General features: G+C 39.8%; 2 protein-coding genes across 2 annotated transcripts; both read left to right on the top strand.

Moving 5' to 3' along the window:
• The first annotated feature begins 13,420 nt into the window (after window positions 1–13,420).
• LOC128530193 (H-2 class II histocompatibility antigen, A-U alpha chain-like) lies at window positions 13,421–15,755 on the top strand. The gene is made up of 4 exons (XM_053503962.1): window positions 13,421–13,526; window positions 13,786–14,034; window positions 15,192–15,473; window positions 15,599–15,755. Exons 1-4 carry the CDS (start codon window positions 13,469–13,471, stop codon window positions 15,718–15,720), a joined length of 711 nt encoding a protein of 236 aa, XP_053359937.1. The 5' UTR covers window positions 13,421–13,468; the 3' UTR covers window positions 15,721–15,755.
• Window positions 15,756–18,556: 2,801 nt separating this feature from the next.
• On the top strand, window positions 18,557–20,941 carry LOC128530625 (H-2 class II histocompatibility antigen, E-S beta chain-like). The gene is made up of 6 exons (XM_053504673.1): window positions 18,557–18,614; window positions 18,779–19,051; window positions 19,280–19,561; window positions 19,815–19,928; window positions 20,576–20,616; window positions 20,731–20,941. Exons 1-5 carry the CDS (start codon window positions 18,557–18,559, stop codon window positions 20,596–20,598), a joined length of 750 nt encoding a protein of 249 aa, XP_053360648.1. The 3' UTR covers window positions 20,599–20,616; window positions 20,731–20,941.
• The last annotated feature ends 1,209 nt before the right edge of the window (window positions 20,942–22,150 follow it).

Raw genomic sequence — 22,150 nt, 5'->3', positions numbered from 1 at the left:
TAAAGCACATTAAAAGATCTCAAAAAGCAACATCACCTAAGGAAATAAACCCATGAGAAACAAGTAACTGACATGTATCCATGTGGAAAGGGTTACAGAGCCATGTCTGCCAAGGCTTTGGGACTCCAGTGAACCACAGTGAGAGCTGTTATCCACAAATGGAGAAAACCTGTGGTGAACAGTGGTGAACCTTCCCAGGAGTGACAGGCTGACCAAAATTACCTCAAGAGCACAATGACGACTCATTCTGGAGCTCATTAAAGAATCCAGAACAACATCTAAAGTCCTGAAGACCTCACTCTCCTCAGTTCAGGTCAGTGTTCATGATTCATCAATATGAAAGACCCTGGGGAAAAAAATAGCCCAAAAAATGCCAAAGTCACTGCTGACCAAAAAAGAACACTAAAAACATCTTTATTATTACCAAGAAAATCACCTTTGGGCAAATATTTTGTGGACTGATGAGACAAAAGTTGAGCTCTTTGGAAGGAGTTACATCTGGTGTAAAACTAACACAGTGTTTCATCACAGGAATAATGATTTTAAATATAAAATGTGTAATTTTGTAATATAAAAAAGCATCAGCATAAAGACAATACTGTTCCCTACATTGCACAATGTGTCATTTTAACATGAGGATTAATCAATTCTACATTTTACTGCATTTTCTGCTGAAATTCTCTTACTGCAATGCATCTTACTGTGTTTGAATGTGTGTTATGTTTTAATTGAAACAAATTAACAAAGAAATTTAGGAAAAAAACAAACAAACAAACAGATGTACTACTAAAAATTATTTGCTGAACATTCCTTTATTATAATAATGAAAAAAGTAGGAAAACGATGTGTCCATGCCTGATGTTCTCATCCTCCGCAACACTTTTTAAGGACTGTTTAAACTCACAACGTCCAACATGAGCTGTCCCTCCGATGTACTCGTTCCTAATCCTGTCCAGCCGTGTTACTCCTAAAGAGAACCTCCACATCTTCAGCTCTGCTCCCTCCAGCTCTGACTTCTGTCTCTTCCTCAGTGTCACTGTCTCTAAACCACCCAGCACTGTATGGTACATCTTACATTTTTCTATCACACAGAACTCCCGACACCTTTCTTATGCGCTTTGTCTGCCGAGTGTCACAAGATCACGCATGTACTTTTTACTATAACACTATGACCACGTGTGTGTGTGTGTGTGTGTGTGTGTGTGTGTGTGTGTGTATGTGTGTGTGTGTGTGCGCGCGTGCGTAAAACATCATCTTGTTTATTTTGTGTCCAAGTGTAGTGACTGCTCTTTAGTAACTGTACTGCAACAACAACCTCCAGGAAGAAAAAAGTTAAAAAGTCTGTAGCAGTGCAGGAGAATCTGTTTAACGACCATGTAACGTCACATTTCCGCAAAATCCTCAAAAGTGAGTGTCATTAGAGAGGATCACTGGTAAAGAAGTTTGCCGACAGAGCAGTGACTCAGTTAGTGTGTGTCTGTTTGTGTATGTGTTTGTCTGTTTGTGTGTATAAAAGTTGTCCTACACAGTAAGATTTGCGAAAGAGCAGTGTTTCCATTAAGAATGTGTGTGTGTGTGTGTAGGGGTACACTGTCCAATGACGCGCACACGTACAGAGACACAAAGAGCAGGCTAATACAGAGAGACAAAATGGATCTTTAACCTCTCTTATGAGACTTGCTTTTTCTTTACACACGCGCTGTACACACACGGATACAGACACAAAATAAAACATGTTTTACACACACACACGTGGTCACAGTGCTATAGTAAACAGTACACGCGTGCACAGATGTTTATTATACGACTGAGCGACGCGTACAATTACCCACAATTCCACAACACAAGAGAGAAAAAAAAAACATTGGCTCAGTTGTGATCACGTGAAAACGTCACAACCAGAAGCGCATGCGTGAGATACATGATACTCGGTAGTCGTAAACTCGTAAAGTCCAAATTTGTTAAAATATATATATATATATATATATATATATATATATATATATATATATATATATATAAACACTGATCAGCCATAAGATTAACACCACCACCAGGTGAACTGAATAACATTTTACCGATTATCAATTATATACCAGTTAACTGATGACTGGATCATGAGGACCCAATGGTCACCCATGCATGTGGGAACCAAAGACCAGTCCGTCCGGTCTGATCCGATTCCACAGAAAAGTCAATGTAGAATGAAAAAAGTCAATGCTGGCCATAAAAGAAATGCACCAGGACACCCAGTGCATCACAGCCCGAGGCTTCCAAACTTCCATTATAGTGACCCGATCAATCCGCATGGGATTCACCGGACAAAGTCCCATTCTACAACCCACAGCACCAAAAGGATCCACTGCTAACATCCTGATATCAGACACCACAACACCGCCAGAGGCCCAGCAGAGCCACATCACAAGGGGACAGAGCTGTCCAGGTAACACGGATACTGGGCTTAATGTTTACAACGTAACGTCAGGGTGGATCAGTGTATCTGACTAAACTCCACCCCCAAACATCTGTCAATCACCAACATTTTACTTTGTTGAAAATAAATACTGTTAGAGCATCAGAATATTAAATTAATGTAATTAACTGTAAATTAATGTAAAATGATTTGAGTCTAATATATTTCATATTTTCACTTATCCTCATCTATTTACACCAAACTGTACATCTGCTAAGACAACAGCAATGTGTATGACCACACACACACACACACACACACACACACACACCTCATGGAAACTCACCCTCCTGCCTGCTGTTGGTCAGACGGTCAGCCCTTATGGTCAGACTTTATAACAATTTCTTTCCACAAGCCATCAGACTTTTTAACATCCAGGCACTGGACTGACATCCCCATCAAACACACACACACACACACACACAGCAATGTTAACACATACTGTATGATTTTTAAACTACTGCTCGACTGTAAAGATATTATTATATTATTATACTGTACTGACCGCCTGCATTACTGCAGATAATCAGCAAGTTATTGTTACATTTAGTGTATTTATTGGAAGGAGTTACATTTGGTGTAAAACTAACACAGTGTTTGATAAAAAGAACATCATACCAACAGTCAGACATGGTGGTGGTAGCGTGAAGTCTGGGGCTCTGCAGCTTCAGGACCTGGACGACTCGCCATAACTGTGTGATTCTCACGAAACCATTAAAACACCACAGGACTAATGGTTTTAAATATAAAACGTGTAATTTTGTAATATAAAAAAGCATCAGCATAAAGACAATACTGTTCTCTATTTTAACTGCATTTTCTGCTGAAATTCTCATTATCGCAATTCGTCCGACTGTGTTTGAATGTGTGTTATGTTCTAATTTAAACAAATTAACATAAAGAAATTTTGGAAAAAACTAAACAAACGGATGTTCTACAAAAAATAATTAGCTGAATATTTATTTATTATAATAATGAAAAAAAAGTAGGAAAACGATGTGTCCATGACTGAAGTTTTCATCCTCCGCATCACTTTTTAAGGACTTTTTATACTGTAAATAAAGTTTGATTATGAGTGATGGAGCACATGGGACAGTTACTACAAGGTGGCTACCAGGTCAGATCATCTCTTTATATCTCCAGTGTAATATTAAATATTCTGTCGTCAGAATGTTAACACAACTTTTTAGTTCGTATTACCGAAACAGGAAGTTTTCTACAATTTGAAAATCGTTAGATTTATATATTTTTTAATTTTATGAAAATGTACTTCATTAAGGTGTAATTATAAGCACCGAGAAAAAAATTTGTAAAGCCATCAGGGGATCTCTGTAGTTAGCAAAACATCCATTAGTGTGCATGTGTGTACGTGTACTGTTACCATAACATGCTGCGCGCATGCACACACGCACGCGCGCGCACACACGCACACACACGCACACTAATGGAAACACTTCCTTATCATAATTCTTTGCAAAGGTAAAGAGCAGGTTAATTTGTTTTATTTTTACTTTACATTTTGTATTAATTATTTTTATGTATTTATTTTTTGGTTGTGGAATGAATCATCCACTGCATATCAAAGCGAATTTACCCCATAAGAAATAATGAAAATTCGTTCCACAACCCAAAATAATAAATATATATAAAAAAGTTTATCCAAAATATAAATTTAAAATAAAAATAATTTACCTGCAGTTTACTTTTGGAAAGAATCGTGACCGAAGTAAGACAAGAGAGAGGAGAGGAGGAGGCGGGGGGTAACTTTTTACACACACAAACAGACAAACACATACACAAACGCATGCGCACACACAAACAGACACACGTGCACAAACACACACACACACACACACTGAGTCACTGCTCTGTCGGCAAACTTCTTTACCAGTGAACCTCTTTAATGACACTCACTTGTGCCTCCTTTTGAGGATTTCGTGGAAATGTGATGTTACATGGTCATTAAACAGATTCTTCTGCACTGCTACAGAGATTTTAACTTTTTTCTTCCTGGAGGTCATTGTTGCAGTACAGTTACTAAAGAGCAGTCACTACACTTGGACACAAAATAAACAAGATGATGTTTTACGCACGCGCACATGGTCACAGTGTTATAGTAAACAGTACATGCGTTGACTACATGAGTGACGCACACACACTGAGACCGAGCAGGGGAGACGATTACCCACAATTCCGCAGTGTGAGAGAGAGGAGAACCATTGGCTCAGTTTTGATCATGTAACACTCGGCAGACAAAGCGTATAAGTACTGCTCATACTGTATATCAAGACCTTGCTCATTTATTAAGTTAAAGTTGAAGTGTGTCAGTTTGTTACATACACTCAACAAAAATATAAACGCAACACCTTTGTTTCTGCTCCGATTTTTCATGAAATGGACTTAAAGATCTAAAATTCATTCCAGATACACAATATTACCATTTCTCTCAAACATTGTTCACAAATCAGTCTAAATGTGTGATAGTGAGCACTTCTGCTTTGCTGAGATAATCCATCCCACCTCACAGGTGTGCCACATCAAGATGCTGATCTGACATCATGAGTAGTGCACAGGTGTACCTTATACTGCCCACAATAAAAGGCCACCCTGGAATGTGCAGTTTTGTCTCACAGCAAAATGCCACAGATGCCACAAGCATTGAGGAAGCGTGCAATTGGCATGCTGACAGCAGGAATTTCAACCAGATCTGTCGCTCGTGCATTGAATGTTCATTTCTCCACCATAAGCCGTCTCCAAAGGCGTTTCAGAGAATATGGCAGTACATCCAACCGGCCTCACAAACGCAGACCACGTGTAACCACACCAGCCCAGGACCTCCACATCCAGCAGGTTCACCTCCAAGATCGTCTGAGACCAGCCACTCAGACAGCTGCTGAAACAATTAGTTTGCATAACCAAACAATTTCTGCACAAACTGTCAGAAACCGTCTCAGGGAAGCGCAACTGCATGCTCGTTGTCCTCATCGGGGTCTTGACCTGACTCCAGCTCGTCGCCGTAACAGACTTGAGTGGGCAATTGCTCACATTCGATGGCGTCTGGCACGTTGGAGAGGTGTTCTCTTCACGGATGAATCTCGGTTTACATTGTTCAGGGCAGATGGCAGACAGCGTGTGTGGCGTCGTGTGGGTGAGCGCTTTGCTGATGTCAATGTTGTGAATCGAGTGGCCCATGGTGGTGGTGGGGTTATGGTATGGGCAGGCATCTGTTATGGACGAAGAACACAGGTACATTTTATTGATGGCATTTTGAATGCACAGAAATACCGTGATGTGATCCTGAGGCCCATTGTTGTGCCATACATCCATGAACATTACCTCATGTTTCAGCAAGATAATGCACGGCCCCATGTTGCAAGGATCTGTACACAGTTCTTGGAAGCTGAAAATGTCCCAGTTCTTGCATGGCCAGCATACTCACCGGACATGTCACCCGTTGAGCATGTTTGGGATGTGCTTGACCGGCGTATACGACAGCGTGTACCAGTTCCCACTAATATCCAACAATTTCGCACAGCCATTGAAGAGGAGTGGACCAACATTCCACAGGCCACAATTGACAATCTGATAAACTCTATGCGAAGAAGATGTGTTGCACTGCGTGAGGCAAATGGTGGTCACACCAGATACTGACCGGTTCTGAGTCCCCAGACCCCCAATAAAGCAAAACACTGCACATTCCAGGGTGGCCTTTTATTGTGGGCAGTATAAGGTACACCTGTGCACCACTCATGATGTCAGATCAGCATCTTGATGTGGCACACCTGTGAGGTGGGATGGATTATCTCAGCAAAGCAGAAGTGCTCACTATCACACAGACTGATTTGTGAACAATGTTTGAGAGAAATGGTAATATTGTGTATCTGGAATGAATTTTAGATCTTTAAGTCCATCTCATGAAAAATTGGAGCAGAAACAAAGGTGTTGCGTTTATATTTTTGTTGAGTGTATATACTCAGCAAAAAAAGAAACGTCCCTTTTTCAGGACTGTGTATTTCAACAATAATGTTGTAAAAATCCAAATAACTTTACTGATCTTCATTGTAAAGGGTTTAAACAATGTTTTCCATGCATGTTCAATTAACCATAATCAATTAATTAACATGCACCTGTTGAATGGTGGTTAAGACCTTAACAGCTTACAGAAAGTAGGCATTTAAGGTCACAGTTCTAAAAACGCAGGACACTAAAGAGACTTGTCTAACGACTGTAAAAAAACACCCAAAGAAAGATGCCCAGGGTCCCTGCTCATCTGCGTGAACGTGCATTAGGCATGCTGCAGGGAGGCATGAGGACCGCTGATGTGGCTAGGGCGATAAATCGCCATGTCCGCACCGTGAGACGCCTAAGACGGCCCTACAGGGAGACAGGAAGGACGGCTGATCATTCTCGCGGTAACAACACCTGCACAGGATCGGTACATCCGAATATCACACCTGTGTGACAGGTACAGGATGGCCACAACAACTGCCCGGGTCACACCAGGAACACACAATCCCTCCATCAGTGCTCAGACTGTCCGCAATAGGCAGTCCATGAGGAGGAGATGCACTGCAATACTTCAAGCAGCTGGTGGCCACACCAGATACTGACTGGTACTTTTTATTTTGAGCCTTTCTTCATTCAGGGACACATTGGGGATCATTTTTAGTTTATATCTTATGGTGTTGACTCTTTTAGTGTTCATACAAATCTATACACATTAAGTTTACTGAAAGTAAAAACAGTTGAAAGTCAGAGGACGTTTCTTTTTTTGCTGAGTATATATATATATATATATATATATATATATATATATATGTAACAAACAGACACACTTCAACTGTATATATATACAGAGAGAATGAAGTACAGCTGATACAGAGAGAGAAAATAGATCTTTAACGTTTCTAATGAGACTTTCTTTTGCTTTACACACACGCTTACAAACACAAAATAAAATGTGGTTTACACACACACACATATCTATATCTATATCTATATATATATATATATATATATATATATAGATACACACTAACACACGGTGGTGGCCATAAAAGAAAAGCCCCAGAACACCCAGTGCACCACAGCCCAAGGCCGCCGACCCGGCCTTCAAACTCCCTTGATACTGACCCGATCAATCCGCATGGGATTCACCGGACAAACAAATCCCATTCTACAACCCACAGCACCAAAAGGATCCACTGCTAACGTCCTGATATCAGACACCACAACACCGTGCCAGAGGCCCAGCAGAACCAAATCACAAGTAGGCTGAACTGTCCAGGTAACATAATAATGTTAGGGTGGATCAGTGTATTTGACTAAACTACACTCCCCAAAATCAGTCAATCAATCAATAAATCAATAAGAGATTTTCTATTTATTACATGGTACCCATTACAATCCATTACCAACATTTTCCTCCGCTGAAAATAAATACTGTTAAAACATCTGAATATTAAATTAATGTAATTCAAGTTCATTACAAACATATACAGTTAGTACACAGTGAAACGAAACAACGTTCCTCCAGGACCAAGGTGCTACATGCAACATAAATTAACAGAGACACTAAACTAGCTAACCAAGAGGCCTAGTTAGCTGGCTAGCAGAGACAGGACAGAGAGACCTAACATAAATTACAACATAAATTAACAAAAACTAACTAAAACTAACTAACTTTAGTATAACATTTTTATAGACAACATAAAATGCATGTGCAAATGTGCAAACAAGAGCAACAACAAAGTGACAGTGCTCAACCACGACATAACAGAACATAAAAATATGGTGTTGAGGTAGTGGGTAAACATAAACATTCCTTAAAACAGCAGCAAGAATTGAGGAATTAGTGCAAAAAGTAGTCCAGTAATGATCATTGTGCAAAAGAGATAAACAGTAAAGCATTTACAGGTTGGTGTGTACGATAATTTGGTGGTGTAGGTCAGTGTGTCTGCACTTGTGTTGATTAGTCAGTCCAGTCCCAATATTTTGAGGTAGTTGAGTTAAGCTGTGTGATAATGTTTGTGATAATGTTTGTGTGTGTGTGTGTGTGTGTGTTTGTGTTTATCAGTCCAGTCCCTTTTTGTTGAGGAGACGGATGGCTTGTGGAAAAAAAGCTGTTGCACAGTCTGGATGTGAGGCCCGAATACTTCGGTACCTTTTTCCAGATGGCAGGAGGTTGAAGTGTGTGTGAGAGGGGTGTGTCCGATCAGCCACAATGCTGGTGGCTTTGCGGATGCAGCGTGTGGTGTAGATGTCTTCAATAGAGGGGAGAGAGACCCCGATGATGACCACTCGCCTCGTGTCCTCCTAAAGTCAACAACCATCTCTTTTGTCTTGTCAACATTTAGAGACAGGTTGTTGACTTTACACCAGTCCGTTAGCCTCTGCACTTCCTCTCTGTACGCTGACTCGTCGTTCTTGCTAATGAGACCCACCACGGTCGTGTCATCAGCGAACTTAATGATGTGGTTCGAACTGTGTGTTGCTACACAGTCGTGAGTCAGCAGTGTGAACAGCAGGGGACTGAGCACACAGCCTTGTGGGGTCCCAGTGCTGAGTGTGGTGGTGCTGGAGGTGCAGTTCCTGATCCGTACTGACTAGGAAGTCTAGGATCCAGTTGCAGAGGGAGGTGTTCAGGCCCAACAGGTTCAGCTTCCCAATCAGTTATTGGGGGATGATAGTGTTGAATGCTGAGCTGAAATCTATGTACAGCATTCGAACGTATGTGTCCTTCTTGTCCAAGTGTGTGAGGGCAAGATGTAGTGTAGTGGAGTTGGCGTCGTCCGTTGAGCGGTTAGGACGGTACGCAAATTCCAAGGGGTCCAGTGAGGAGGGCAGCAGGGTCTTGATGTGTCTCATGACGAGCCGCTCAAAGCACTTCATGATGGTGGGTGTAAGTGCAACGAGACGGTAGTCATTGAGACAGGAAAATTGACTGTAAATTATTGTAAAATGCTTTGAACCAAACTTCAGTCTAATATATTTCATATTTTTGCTTAGCTTCATACATTTACACCACACTATACATCTGCTAAGACAACACCAATGTGTATGACCACACACACACACACACACACACCTCAGCAGGTTATTGTTACATTTAGTGTATTTATTATAATATCACAATGTCAGCGAGAATGAAAGAAAAGGTGTACAGGACAGTGGTAAGACCAGCGATGCTCTACGGCTTAGAGACAGTGGCGCTGAAGAAAAGACAGGAGGCAGAGTTGGAGGTAGCAGAGCTGAAGATGTTGAGATTCTCCTTGGGAGTGACAAGGATGGATAGGATCAAGAATGAGTTTATCAGAGGGACAAACCATGTTAGATGTTTTGGAGATAAAGTCAGAGAGGCCAGATTGAGGTGGTTTGGACATGTTCAGAGGAGAGATTGTGAATATATTGGTAGAAGGATGCTGAGGTTGGAACTGCCAGGCAGGAGGTCTAGAGGAAGACCAAAGAGGAGATTTATGGATGCAGTGAGAGAGGACATGAAGTTAGTTGGTGTGAGAGAAGAGGATGCAGAGGATAGGGTTAGATGGAGGCAGATGATTCGCTGTGGCGACCCCTGAAAGGGAACAGCCCAAAGACAAAGAAGAAGATTATAATATCACAATATCCTTTACACATTTTTCACTCCTTAAACGCCCATGCAAGTGTGGGTAGTAAGTGTTGGTTCATGGAGATCCACAGTTCATAGCATTGCTGCTATACTCTATATAGTTAACGATAATAAAAACCTGACTTAAACCTCAAAAGATCTACACTGTTCATCTGTTTAAATAGAACATAATTTTTTAAAAATCTTACTTAAATAGATATCTAAACAAGGCAAATAATAAACAGTTTGTCATCCTGGGAATGATAAAAAATGTGTTTGGGATGATCAGAGATGTTCCCTTGAATGACTCAAGGACAAAAGGCACTTTTGTATTTCTACAGTCTGTGTTTGAGTAACTTCATCGTCTGTTCTGTACACAGGTGCATTTCACAGAGAAAAACATGACAGAAAAAAACTTTTTTAAAAGTCTGTGTGTGTGGGAAAGAGAGAAAGATAGCACGTGCAGGACTGCAGTGATAAAGAGAGTAGAGAATAAAACGCTGTGGATAACAGAGCACCTGAGAAAGCGTGAGAAGATAAATCGTGACATCACTGCACACGACAAGCGTAGTAGTATACTGTATGTGCACAACCCAGATCTCGAGAGCATGCATTTTAGTGTTTTGGGTTTGAAATGCATGGTTGTGCAATTTGTGCCACAATGTGTGTGTGTGTATGTGTCACGTCAAGATAAAAAGTCTCTGATTTTTAATTCAAAAAGATTTATTACACTTTATTGGTTATGATATTATTGCCACTGAATTTAAGATGTAAAGGGGATCGCCGATGCTCCCACCAGTCTTAGAGAGTTAAACATCTTCAAAAACACCCGAACAAACAAGAGAGAACTTATACAAAGGAACAGAAACTTTCAGCATAGCTTTAGCATAGCATTAGCATGAGCATAACTGGCTCAGTGATTAAACTATGAGCAGAAGCACATGACCTCAACACATGAGACGTGAAACAAACGTAACTGACAATCACGGTGACCCAAACTAGACCAGAGAACTAGACTGTGGGATATAATCAGAATTCAGCTAGAGTATGTTATAACAGCAAAAACATGTGACCCCTGACCTATAGTGCATACTGGGAGCAGTAGTTTAGCAACTATATCATTATTTTATCATTATTATATCATTATTATATCATTATTATAATGGGATGATCATTCTTGGTGCAGAGGCCCAGATCTATTATCTATAGTGCTTATCCTGAGCAGGGACGCAGGGGGTCTGGAGAATATCATAGGGAACTCAGGACACAGGTTGGGGTACACTACACTACAATGGGGTGCCAACCCCTCACAGGGCACAAATCAAATTCAAATTCAAATTTTATTTGTCACATACACAAACATACACAGTACAAAATGTAGTGAAATGCATTATACGACTGCCATTGACCCTAAAAGAGAATTAAAGTTTACAAATAAGAAATAAATATGAATAAAAGAAATACGATAGAAATTAAATAAAAAAATAATAATAATAAAAAAAAAATTTAACTAGGAAAAATAGAACTAAAAATAGAAATAGAAATAGAAATGTGATGTACAAAAATAGAAATACAGTATACTGTGCAGATTGAAATATACTGTACTGTGTGTGCAAATATGCATAGAACAAAGTGACTTTGTGCAGAGGTTATTAAAGTGACTTTGTGCACTGGTCCAGGATGTAAACATAAAACTGTAAAATGTAGTGTAGTTGTGAAGGTAGGTGTGCAAAGTTATTAAAGTCTCTTTGTGCAATGGTCCAGGATGTAAACGTATGACATGTAGTGTATATATGAAGGAAGGTGAGCGTGTAATTGTCCATAGTGTTCATGGATGTAAGAAGATTGATAGATTTGATCAATTATGAAAAGATTGTTAGTTCTGCATAGTGGTGTGGTTGTGGTTGAGAGACCTTATCGCCTGCGGGAAGAAGCTCCTCCTCAGTCTCTCTGTGTTGGCCTTCAAGGAGCGTAATCGCTTCCCAGACCGCAACAGAGTAAACAGTCCGTTATTGGGGTGGCTGAGGTCCTTCTTGATCTTCCTGGCCTTGGTCAAGCACCGCTTGTTGTAGATCGAGTGCAGGTCAGGGAGCTCGATGCGGATGATGCGCTCAGCTGATCGCACCACCCTCTGTAGAGCTCGTCTGTCCTGCATGGTGCTGTTCCCGAACCAGGTCGTGATATTTCCCGTCAGGATGCTCTCTATGGTGCAGGAGTAAAAATTTCTGAGCACCTTGGAGGGCAGTCTAAAGTCTCTCAAGCGTCTGAGGTGGTAGAGACGCTGCCGGGCCTTTTTTACCACGGTGTTGATGTGACAGGACCATGCCAGGTCCTGCGTGATGTGAACACCGAGGTATCTGAAGCTGTCCACTCTCTCCACTGGGCTCCTGTTGATGACGGGGGTCTGGTAGTTCCTCACCTGCTTTGTACTAAAGTCCACTATCAGCTCCTTTGTCTTACTGACGTTCAGGAGGAGATTGTTTCTCTGGCACCAGTTCTCCAGATTTCCAACCTCCTCCAGGTAGGCCGTCTCATCGTTGTTCGTGATCAGGCCCACCACAACAGTGTCGTCAGCAAACTTGATGATGGTGGTGGAGCTGGTAGTGGCCACGCAGTCGTGGGTGTACAGAGAGTACAGCAGGGGGCTCAGAACACAACCCTGGGGGGCTCCAGTGCTGAGAGTGAGGGAGGCTGAGACATGTCCGCCCATCCTTACTGCCTGTGGTCTGCCAGTCAGAAAATTGGAGATCCACTGACACATTGATGAGCTGAGTCCCAGGTGCTCCAGCTTGGTAGTAAGTGTGGAGGGAATTATGGTATTGAATGCAGAACTGTAGTCGATGAAGAGCATTTTCACATAATTCCCCCTCCGAGTGTCCAGGTGAGTGAGAGATGTATGGAGGAGATGAGAGATTGCATCGTCCGTGGAACGGTTTGGACGATAAGCTGTATAGATAAACTGTAGTGGGTTCTCTCTCTCTCTCTCTCTCTCACACAGACACACACACACACACACACACACACACACACACACACACACACACAATGAGCAATTTGAGAATGCCAGTCAGCCCACCCTGCATGTCCTTGGACTGTGGAGGGAAACTGGAGAACCTGGAGGAACCCAACCAGCCATACAAACTCCACACATACAGAGAACGAACCCGGACCCTGGAGGTGTGAGGTGACATAAGAAAGTGAAGTATGATGAATTGTGAAACTGAGGTGAGACTCTGCCAGACACAGCTGACTCACAGAGAGAGAGACGATCTGATTGGAGGATTTATTCTGTACCTCTCTCTCTGTCTCTATTACGGTGTGTGTGTGTGTGTGAAGTCAGTGACAGGAGGATTCATCAGAGCTGCTCAGTTACTCACACACACTTCAGGATGAAGTTGTTTTTGCTCTTTTTCACACTAATGTGTGTGACGGATACAGAGGCAGAGTGTAAGTCTCATACACTTTATTTATTTATAAAATTATAAAATTACAGTTTATAGAGTTTGCATGTGGAACAGTATGATATATGTTTTATTTTATTGGGGAGGGTTATAATATGCAGCTCTGTTTAATTGAGATGAAGTAAAGTTTAGTTTGTCAGACTTTAAATGTTTTTCTTAATAAAACCAATTTAAATAACAGGAATTTGAAGTAACATATTTGTGTGTATGTGTGTGTGTGTGTTTGTGTGTGTGTTTGTTTACAGCTAAACACAATAATATAGCTATGACTGCATGCTCAGACACGGATAAGGAGTATATGATGGAAGTTGAACAAGAGGAGGTTTATCACGCAGACTTTGTAAAGCAGCAGATAGTAATGATGCTCCCGCCGTTCGGGGATTCGGCCGGGGTTCAGGAAGGAACGTACGAGCAAAGTCTGGGACAACAGGACACCTGCAAAAACAACTTGGGAGTGGTGAAAAAAGTATATAAGGACCTAGAAGAACCTAAAGGTGAGTGTGTGAGTTTACAGAGGGAGGAATTTTACATGTAACTCTAAATATATTTAATTGTGACTTTATGTTTGACTGACTGGAAATTATAGAGTGAAATAAAGGCGGTGTGCGCGCGCGTGCCGCTGTGTGTGTGTGTGTGTGTGTGTACATCCCTCAGGGAACTGGTTCCAGGATCATCATTATATTTACATTTACATCACCCTATAGTATTAATATTTTAACTCTACGTATATCGTGTATGATTATGTCCTTACCTGTGTAGGTCATAGACCGCCTTTAACACTGAACACCGGGGGCTGATGGGAAATGTAGTACATAGCTCCGGTCAGCGCTGTGTGCTGGTTAATAATTATATATACTTCTGTAATATCTTGTGACTGAAAAACGAGCGGTATAATTCTAGATGTCTGATATCAGGAGTTTCACTTAAACTTGTCTTTTATTCACATTGAACATTTATCGTGACCCAACATACAACCGCTAAGTTATTATTATTTTTTTTCCTCTTAAGTTTCCTCACTCGCTTCTCCCTGTAAGGACGATTTCATGACTCTCCTTAGTAATTAGCGCCCCCTGCTGACACTCTGAAAACCTCCTGCCTGTAGCTCTTATTTTACCACCAGCTACAATTTGCTGAACAATGGACACTCTGGTGGATCAGTGGTACTGTAGGTGTTTCCCTGCCATGTGAAAGGCCCTGGTTTGATTTCCAGCCAGAGCCCAAACCTCAGACAACATTAAACCCAAGCTAGGATAAAATAGGAGGGTTGCATCAGGAAGGGCATCTGGTGTAAATCCTGTGGCAATCTTGTATGTGCAGACCAAACGGTCTGTGGAGGTCCTAATGTGATTGTAAAAATGGAAATAAATACAATGTTAACCATGGGCCTCCACAGTTCCTAGTTGGACTACAGCAGGTCCTAAATGGATGAATGGATGGAACACCGTATAGACAGGGCTGAAATAATTTTAAAGAACTTCTGATCTTTCTAATTTTTGAAATACGTCTTTTTTCTTTTTTTAAAAAAGCCATTCCTTAGTCCAAGGTTATGAATTTTACTAGTAATAGAGGAAATTATAGAGATTAAAGAAATTGCAATTGATCTCATTTCTTTAGAATAACAGTGCCATATGTGTTTTATATTTGCCCACAGATGTTCCACAAAACTCCATCTATCCCCGGGATGATGTGAATGTGGGGACACAGAACACACTCATCTGTCACTCAATGCGTTTCTTCCCCCCACCTGTCCGAGTGCGCTGGACCAAAAATGGGGAAGATGTGACTGATAAATCTTCACTCAGTCAGTACTACCCGAATGAAGACCACACTTTCAACCAGTTCTCCCACCTGACCTTCACTCCAAAGGAAGGAGACGTTTACACCTGCACAGTGGAGCACAAGTCCCTGCAGCCGTCTGACACCAAGACATGGGGTGAGACAGAGGGTTTAATTACTGCTGTCTTTAGAGAAACCTGGCAAAAATACTAACCAAATGAAGGCATGTAAACAGAAATATACTGTAACACTGTGTGTGTGTGTGTGTGTGTGTGTGTGTAGAGGTGGATGTTGAGCTTCCCAGTGTGGGTCCGGCTGTGTTCTGTGGAGTGGGTCTGGCTGTAGGACTGCTCGGAGTCGCTACTGGAACTTTCTTCCTCGTCAAAGGAAACCAGTGTAACTGACGCTTCAGGTAAACTTACTGAATTCACTTTAATTACTTACTAAATATTATGATTATATGAAGTGATATATAATGTTCCTAAAGACTCTTTATTTCTCCTTTCAGGTAAAAAAGTTACAAGCGATGTATTTTAGATATTTACTTTTAGGTTCCTTTGAAGACGTCTTATATCAAGTTTTCTCCAGCCACTTACTGACATGCTAATTTTTTTATTCTGTCTTTGTAAAGATTAAATTTTTTCTTGATTTAATGTACAATTCTGTTTATAAAGCAAAAGCATTATGTGCTTTTGAGATCGGAGTGAATAAAATTTACATACTGAACAAAAACACACTCTCAGTGCTTTCAGGCTTTTATTCTGGTTAAAATAATCCAAAGTGTAATACTCATAGACTTGGCTTAAGTTTATATTTTTAATGCAAAGAACAATCTTATTAAACTTACTCACTATGAATATATGATTACAGAAACAGAAGTTATTTAACATTTTATTATTGTTAGTTTACATGAATATATTTTTGTAATCAGGATCTGAAATAAACATAATGTCAGTCTGTAGTGATATTTTATAGTGTAATATAAAATAAAGTTTTTCATGAATAAAAAAAAAAACTGTTTTCATGAAACCTTTAAATGGTTAAAGTAGGGGCAGGGGTACCTTAGGGTTTAAGGCATTTGTATTTATTTGGTTTAAACCTCACCACTGTCAAGTTGCTGCTGTTGGGCCCTGGGGCAAGGCCCTCATCTGTATAACTTATAACTATATAAACTACATAAAACTATAAAAACATAAGTCGATCTAAATAAGGGTGTCTGTCAAATGATGTGATGTAAGGAGTCTATCCTTTTTCCTAACACAGGTAGCTAAACCACTGCAGTGATGCAGCAGTGTGGTATGACATGGTTTGAAATTTGTTGTAATGATGATTAGTTTATTAGATTAAATGATTATTTTACAGTTTCTGTTTTTATAATTAATTTCTATTTGTACAGAGGCTCCTAAACATATTTCGACATTTATGCCACACATTCAAATGTATTAATTACACTGCATTAGTAAAACAACCTGCTGAACCAAGTGTCAATTATTTTAAAGATACCACAAGTGAACCTTTCAGGGAAAACATTCGCTTTCAATTTTTTATGATTAAAATGTATGCAAATAATAGATATATAGTCCCCAAGGATGTTAAACTATTTTAGGTAAGCTCAGTGGTAGGTGTTTCGCCTGCCATGTGGAAGGCCCGGGTTCGATTCCCAGTCAGCGCCCAAACCCCAACCACTGGATGGAGTACCCGTCCCAAACCTGGATAAAATGGGAGGGTTGCGTCAGTAAGGATATCCAGCGTAAAAACCTGTGCCAAGTTGTTGCGTGTCTGCTGTGGCGACCCCTCAACGAGAGCAGCTGAAAGAATAACAACAAGACATGTTGTCCATAAAATTAGACAAAAACTACTTAGACACCCAGTAGTGTATTACAGTACAGAGTTTTAATAAAATAGGTTACCATTCTTTTTCAGGAGAACTTATGGGCCTAGAATCAAGTTCTTTAATGGTTGCGAGGAAAGATTTCTTCTAAGTTTCAACCAAACTTTTAGCTAATTCACACCAACCATGTATTAACAATCTGCTCATTTATTATTTTTACAGTAAACAACAGTTGATTTGATGGTTTTTAATGCAGTGAAATCCATTTTTGTAAATGTGACTTAAGCATTTAGATTGGAGGCCACTGTATGTGCTGGTTGTGTTCTTACTTGTCAGGTCTCTTAATCACTCATTATCTATACCGCTTTATCCTGTATACAGGGTTGCAGTATACAACCCTGTATATAAGGGCCCAGGAACCTACCCCAAGAGACTTAGGGCACAAGGTGGTGTACAACCTGGACAGGGTGCCAATCCATCGCAAGGCACATACATACACATTCACACACTCATGCACACACGATGGGCAATTTGGGAGTTTCGGAGAACACCCGCCAAGCACGGGGAGAACATGTAAACTCCATGCACACAGACCCTGAGGTGGGAATCAAACCCGGTCCCTGGACAGTGCTAACCACTAAGACATTGTAGCACCTAATTTTTTGATCTGAAGGTCCAGTCTTCCAAAAGAATTTCAAGCATTATATTACTTCATCAATACCTGCAAAAGAGAAATCTACCAAAAGCCCTAACTTACTCAAAGAAGAACACACAGCTCTGATTTTATTTAAATTAATGGTCTTAACAACAACAGCAATAAAGTGCATTATAATCACACCAGATGATAAATATAGGGCAGTTATCAGTGTTCTGCATAAAACTATACAAATGCAGGGATTCTGCTGTTGTTGTTGTAGCAGAGTCAATGTAGTCAATCTAGTCTTCCAGCTGTTTGAAGAAAAAAAGTCTTGCAGGTCTCATCTTGGTTTTCTTATTCATTTTTTTTACATTCATTAGTAATGCTGTTAAAAACAGATTTGTTATAAAATACTATGCTGTTAATAATCTACCATCAGAGCATAAGCAGATCTACACATTTTTGTTTTACTTCACATTAGTGTAGTGTAAAGGAAGTACTTAGAGATGTGCTCTTATTGGAAAATAATAAACTAAAATAAGTTCAGTAACTCTTCTCTCCTATAATGTAATTAAATTGTGACAGTAATGTTAGACTGTACTGACTGTATGGACAGATAAACAGTATTGGTTTGAATTCTGCCTGGCAACATGTGACTGTGTGTGTGTGTGTGTAGTACAGAATTGGTGTGTGTGATCAGAAGTGTGTGTTTGAGTAAAGCATCTTCACACACTCTCCTCACTGAGTGAACACTGTGTGTGTGTGAGACACGATGGGGAAACTCGTGAACCTTCTTCTCCTCGTCCTGCTGGGAGTTTACAGTACAGTGGGTGAGTAGAGTGTGAACAGGCTTTACTGTAAAGTTTACACTAAGAACTCTAATGGGTTTAAAACTAAAGTCATGCCAGGTTTCAAGTTCACTCGTCGTGAGCGCTTATAGGCTGTGTAAGAGCAGATTGGTTGTGCTGTAAATGATCTCCAACATTCTGTTTAGATGGACAGTTTTACTGGATGGAATTCCAGTGCAGGTACAGCTCTGAGGATCTACATGACATGGAGTTCATAGAGGAACACATTTATAACAAGCTTATGGACGTGCAGTTTAACAGCACTCTGGGGAAGTATATAGGATACACTGAGGAAGGCGTCAGACAAGCAGCGGAATGGAACAAAGACACTGCAGACCTGGCATCACGGAAAGCCCAGGCGGAAACTGTGTGTAAACCGAACGCAAAGATTAAACAAGATCTCATCTTTGGTGAAACGGGTGAGTGAGACAATTTTATAACACAAAACTATTCTGAATATAAAATATACAATTTCATAAATATCTTATCAGATTGTTCAGTATTTAATAACCACATTATTTATTACTAATTTAATCACACACACTAGTCTTATAATGTGTGTGTGTGTGTTTCATCTTTATTTTCTTCTACTTATTATTATTATTATATATTAAGTGTTTTATTGTATGTTTTTGTAATTTGTTCAGTTGAGCCTCAGGTGAAGGTGAAGTTGGTGAAGAAGTCAGACGGCACCCATCCTGCTGTGTTGATGTGCAGCGCTTACAGCTTTTACCCAAAGCTCATTAAAGTCACCTGGCTGAGAAACGGACAAGTAGTAAAGGGAGGTGTGACGTCCACAGAGGAGATGGCTGATGGAGACTGGTACTATCAGGTCCACTCACATCTGGAGTACATGCCTGAATCTGGAGAGGAGATCTCCTGTGTGGTGGAACACGCCAGCTTCAAACAGCCCATGAGCTATAAGTGGGGTGAGTCTGATCATTTAGATCAACGTTACTGAGTCTGCTGTGATATATTGCAAGATCACATATGCTGATATTTATTCACTATGCATTCAGTGTTAAAATGACAAGTATTTATAATCTTCTCCCTGACATGAAGAGTGTATTAATTAAACTGGATATACTGTCAAATCTCAGACAGCTGGTCTCAAAGGCACTGGATGTGAGTATTTTAAATGTTTGTGGTTGTGTAATAAAAACAAAAACTTAAACTTTACAGATCCCTCCATGTCTGAACCTGATAAGAGTAAGATCGCTATCGGGGCTTCAGGTCTGGTGTTGGGTCTCGTGCTCTCAGCTGCTGGGTTCATCTACTACAGGAAGAAATGCTCAGGTCAGTGGAGTGGCCCTTAAAGCTCAGAGCATTTTAGACATTATTTGTTTTGCTGTACTTTAATAAACACATAAAGGGAATATAAGGTTTGTGCAGTATAGAGTGACGTATTCTTTTTTCAGCACAAAATTTGCAATCTGATGAACTGAATTTTAGTTCATTTTAACCGACTATATAAACATGACTGAGCAAAAAATAAAAAAAATGGTCACATAGGCGAATAAATAGCACAGATACACATGATCACGTTGTTTTTTATTTTTGTTTTCAGCTGTTTCTATGACCAAAATAATAATAATATGCTTATTTTGAAAGCTTTACATTTTTGTGACGTCATTCCCATATTCCAGTAGTGGTAAAATTTACATTATAAGAGTAATGATAACTTTTGTTCTACCTGACATATCTGAAATATATCTGAAGCCTCCCCGTTAACACACACTGACAAAGCTTTCATATAAGCACATTTATATTATTTATTTAATCATCAGTGACCTGTGCTGTGCCGCCTGAGTTTTAAATCAATCTACACCAATCTATCAAGGACTTTTGTCTAATTTGAGAAATATATAACAATCATGATAATCTTTCCTTGTAGTGATGATGTTGCTAAATTGTTTTAATCCTTTGTGATTTCTTTTCGACAGGACGCATCCTGGTGCCGACATAAACACTGGTGAATCTCACTGTAGGTTTAAGTTTGATCTGTAATGGCTCTCATGCTGTGTCATTATCATCTGGGTATATCCTGCTTTAACACTGTATGGTTAAGCTCACACACGATATTTCTTATTTTTTGCAGGTGTTGAAGGGGAACGTGTTTGATGAGGGGGAACACTGGAGGTTTTGCTGACATTGTTTTATCTGTTCCTGCTCTGTAATGAAAAGTCCTTTCTGATCTATTAGGTTTTAATGTGTGCATCGGCCTTTACATTTTGACCAGCTTCATGTAACATAATGATGTCGAATAACTGTATGAGGTTTATTGATTATATGCTTTATAATAATTCAGTGGGTCACACAGAAGAGACATTTTACAGATTGAGGAAACCTGCTTTTAAAGATGAACAGATTAACGATTACTTTCCAAATAATTTTATACATGAAGATTTTCATGAATTATTACACAGCAATCATGAATCTTTTGCCAAAATGGACTTTCATTATTGAAGCTTTAGCGCCCCCTACAGACAGCTTTAGTCTGGATTGTGTTTCCTCTCAGTTATAACTTTAATTTTCTGTTGTTGTATCATCATAGCTTGTTTTTGATTCTGTATGTACACTGTCTCTTATTAAACTTTAGACTTTAAAGTTGTAAAATAAATGGATGTCACTTCTTTCATGGAATAAAGAACAAATTAAGAAATACAATTTGACAGTTTGTCAATTGAATAACTGATTATATAAACAGTTCTGTTTAGCAGATTTATTTAAGAAAAATCTTGTATTAATGTGGAATAGTTCATTTTTAATTGTGCACTTTAAACATACAATTAACAAACATAAATAATGATATGCCTTGTTGGGCATGTGTAGATGTGGTGGTGTAGTATTCATGCACCTCCAAGGTCTGGGGTTCGATTCCCACCTCAGGGTCTGTGTGCGTGGAGTTTGCATGTTCTCCATGTGCTTGATGGGTTTCCCTCGTTTCCTCCTACAGTCCAAAGACATGCAGATTAGTCTAATTGGTGTTTCCAAAAAAGTTTTTTTACCCCCATTATATTCTTTCTTGTTTCATTGATGGTATGTTTATAAATTTGGCATTAAAAGTAGCAACTGAATAAGGCAGATTATTAATAAAGCGTTGATGGCTTTGATGAAAAAGCAGTCTGTGAGATTAATAAACACTTTTAGTGGCAGCATTTTCAGGTTTTAATAATGATATCTTGGATGATCCAATGCCTTATTATAGAGGGTGAATATGGTAAAGTTACTGTTGATTGTGTCTTACTCAAGTACCAAACTGTGGCAACATGAAGGTTGGATTTGAATTCCTAACACTATCATAAACCCAAACCATTAACCACTGAGCCTCTACCAGTCCTGGGCTTCGTTTGAGCTGAGCTCAGAGCCATGTGTGAATATTTACCTAAGCCTGGACACACTTCAAATAAGCCCCAGGATTATCCCTGAACCACCAAATTTCAGTCTAATTAGTTGTCTGTTGGCCACCTAAGTGAAAAAAATAAAAAAATAAGTTCTGTATATTAAATCCTAGCATC

This window comes from Clarias gariepinus, chromosome 9 (genome assembly GCF_024256425.1).
Source record: "Clarias gariepinus isolate MV-2021 ecotype Netherlands chromosome 9, CGAR_prim_01v2, whole genome shotgun sequence".
Lineage (NCBI taxonomy): Eukaryota > Metazoa > Chordata > Actinopteri > Siluriformes > Clariidae > Clarias > Clarias gariepinus.
The sequence above is the reverse complement of the archived record's forward strand: the minus strand, read 5'-3'. Positions and strand labels throughout refer to the sequence as shown.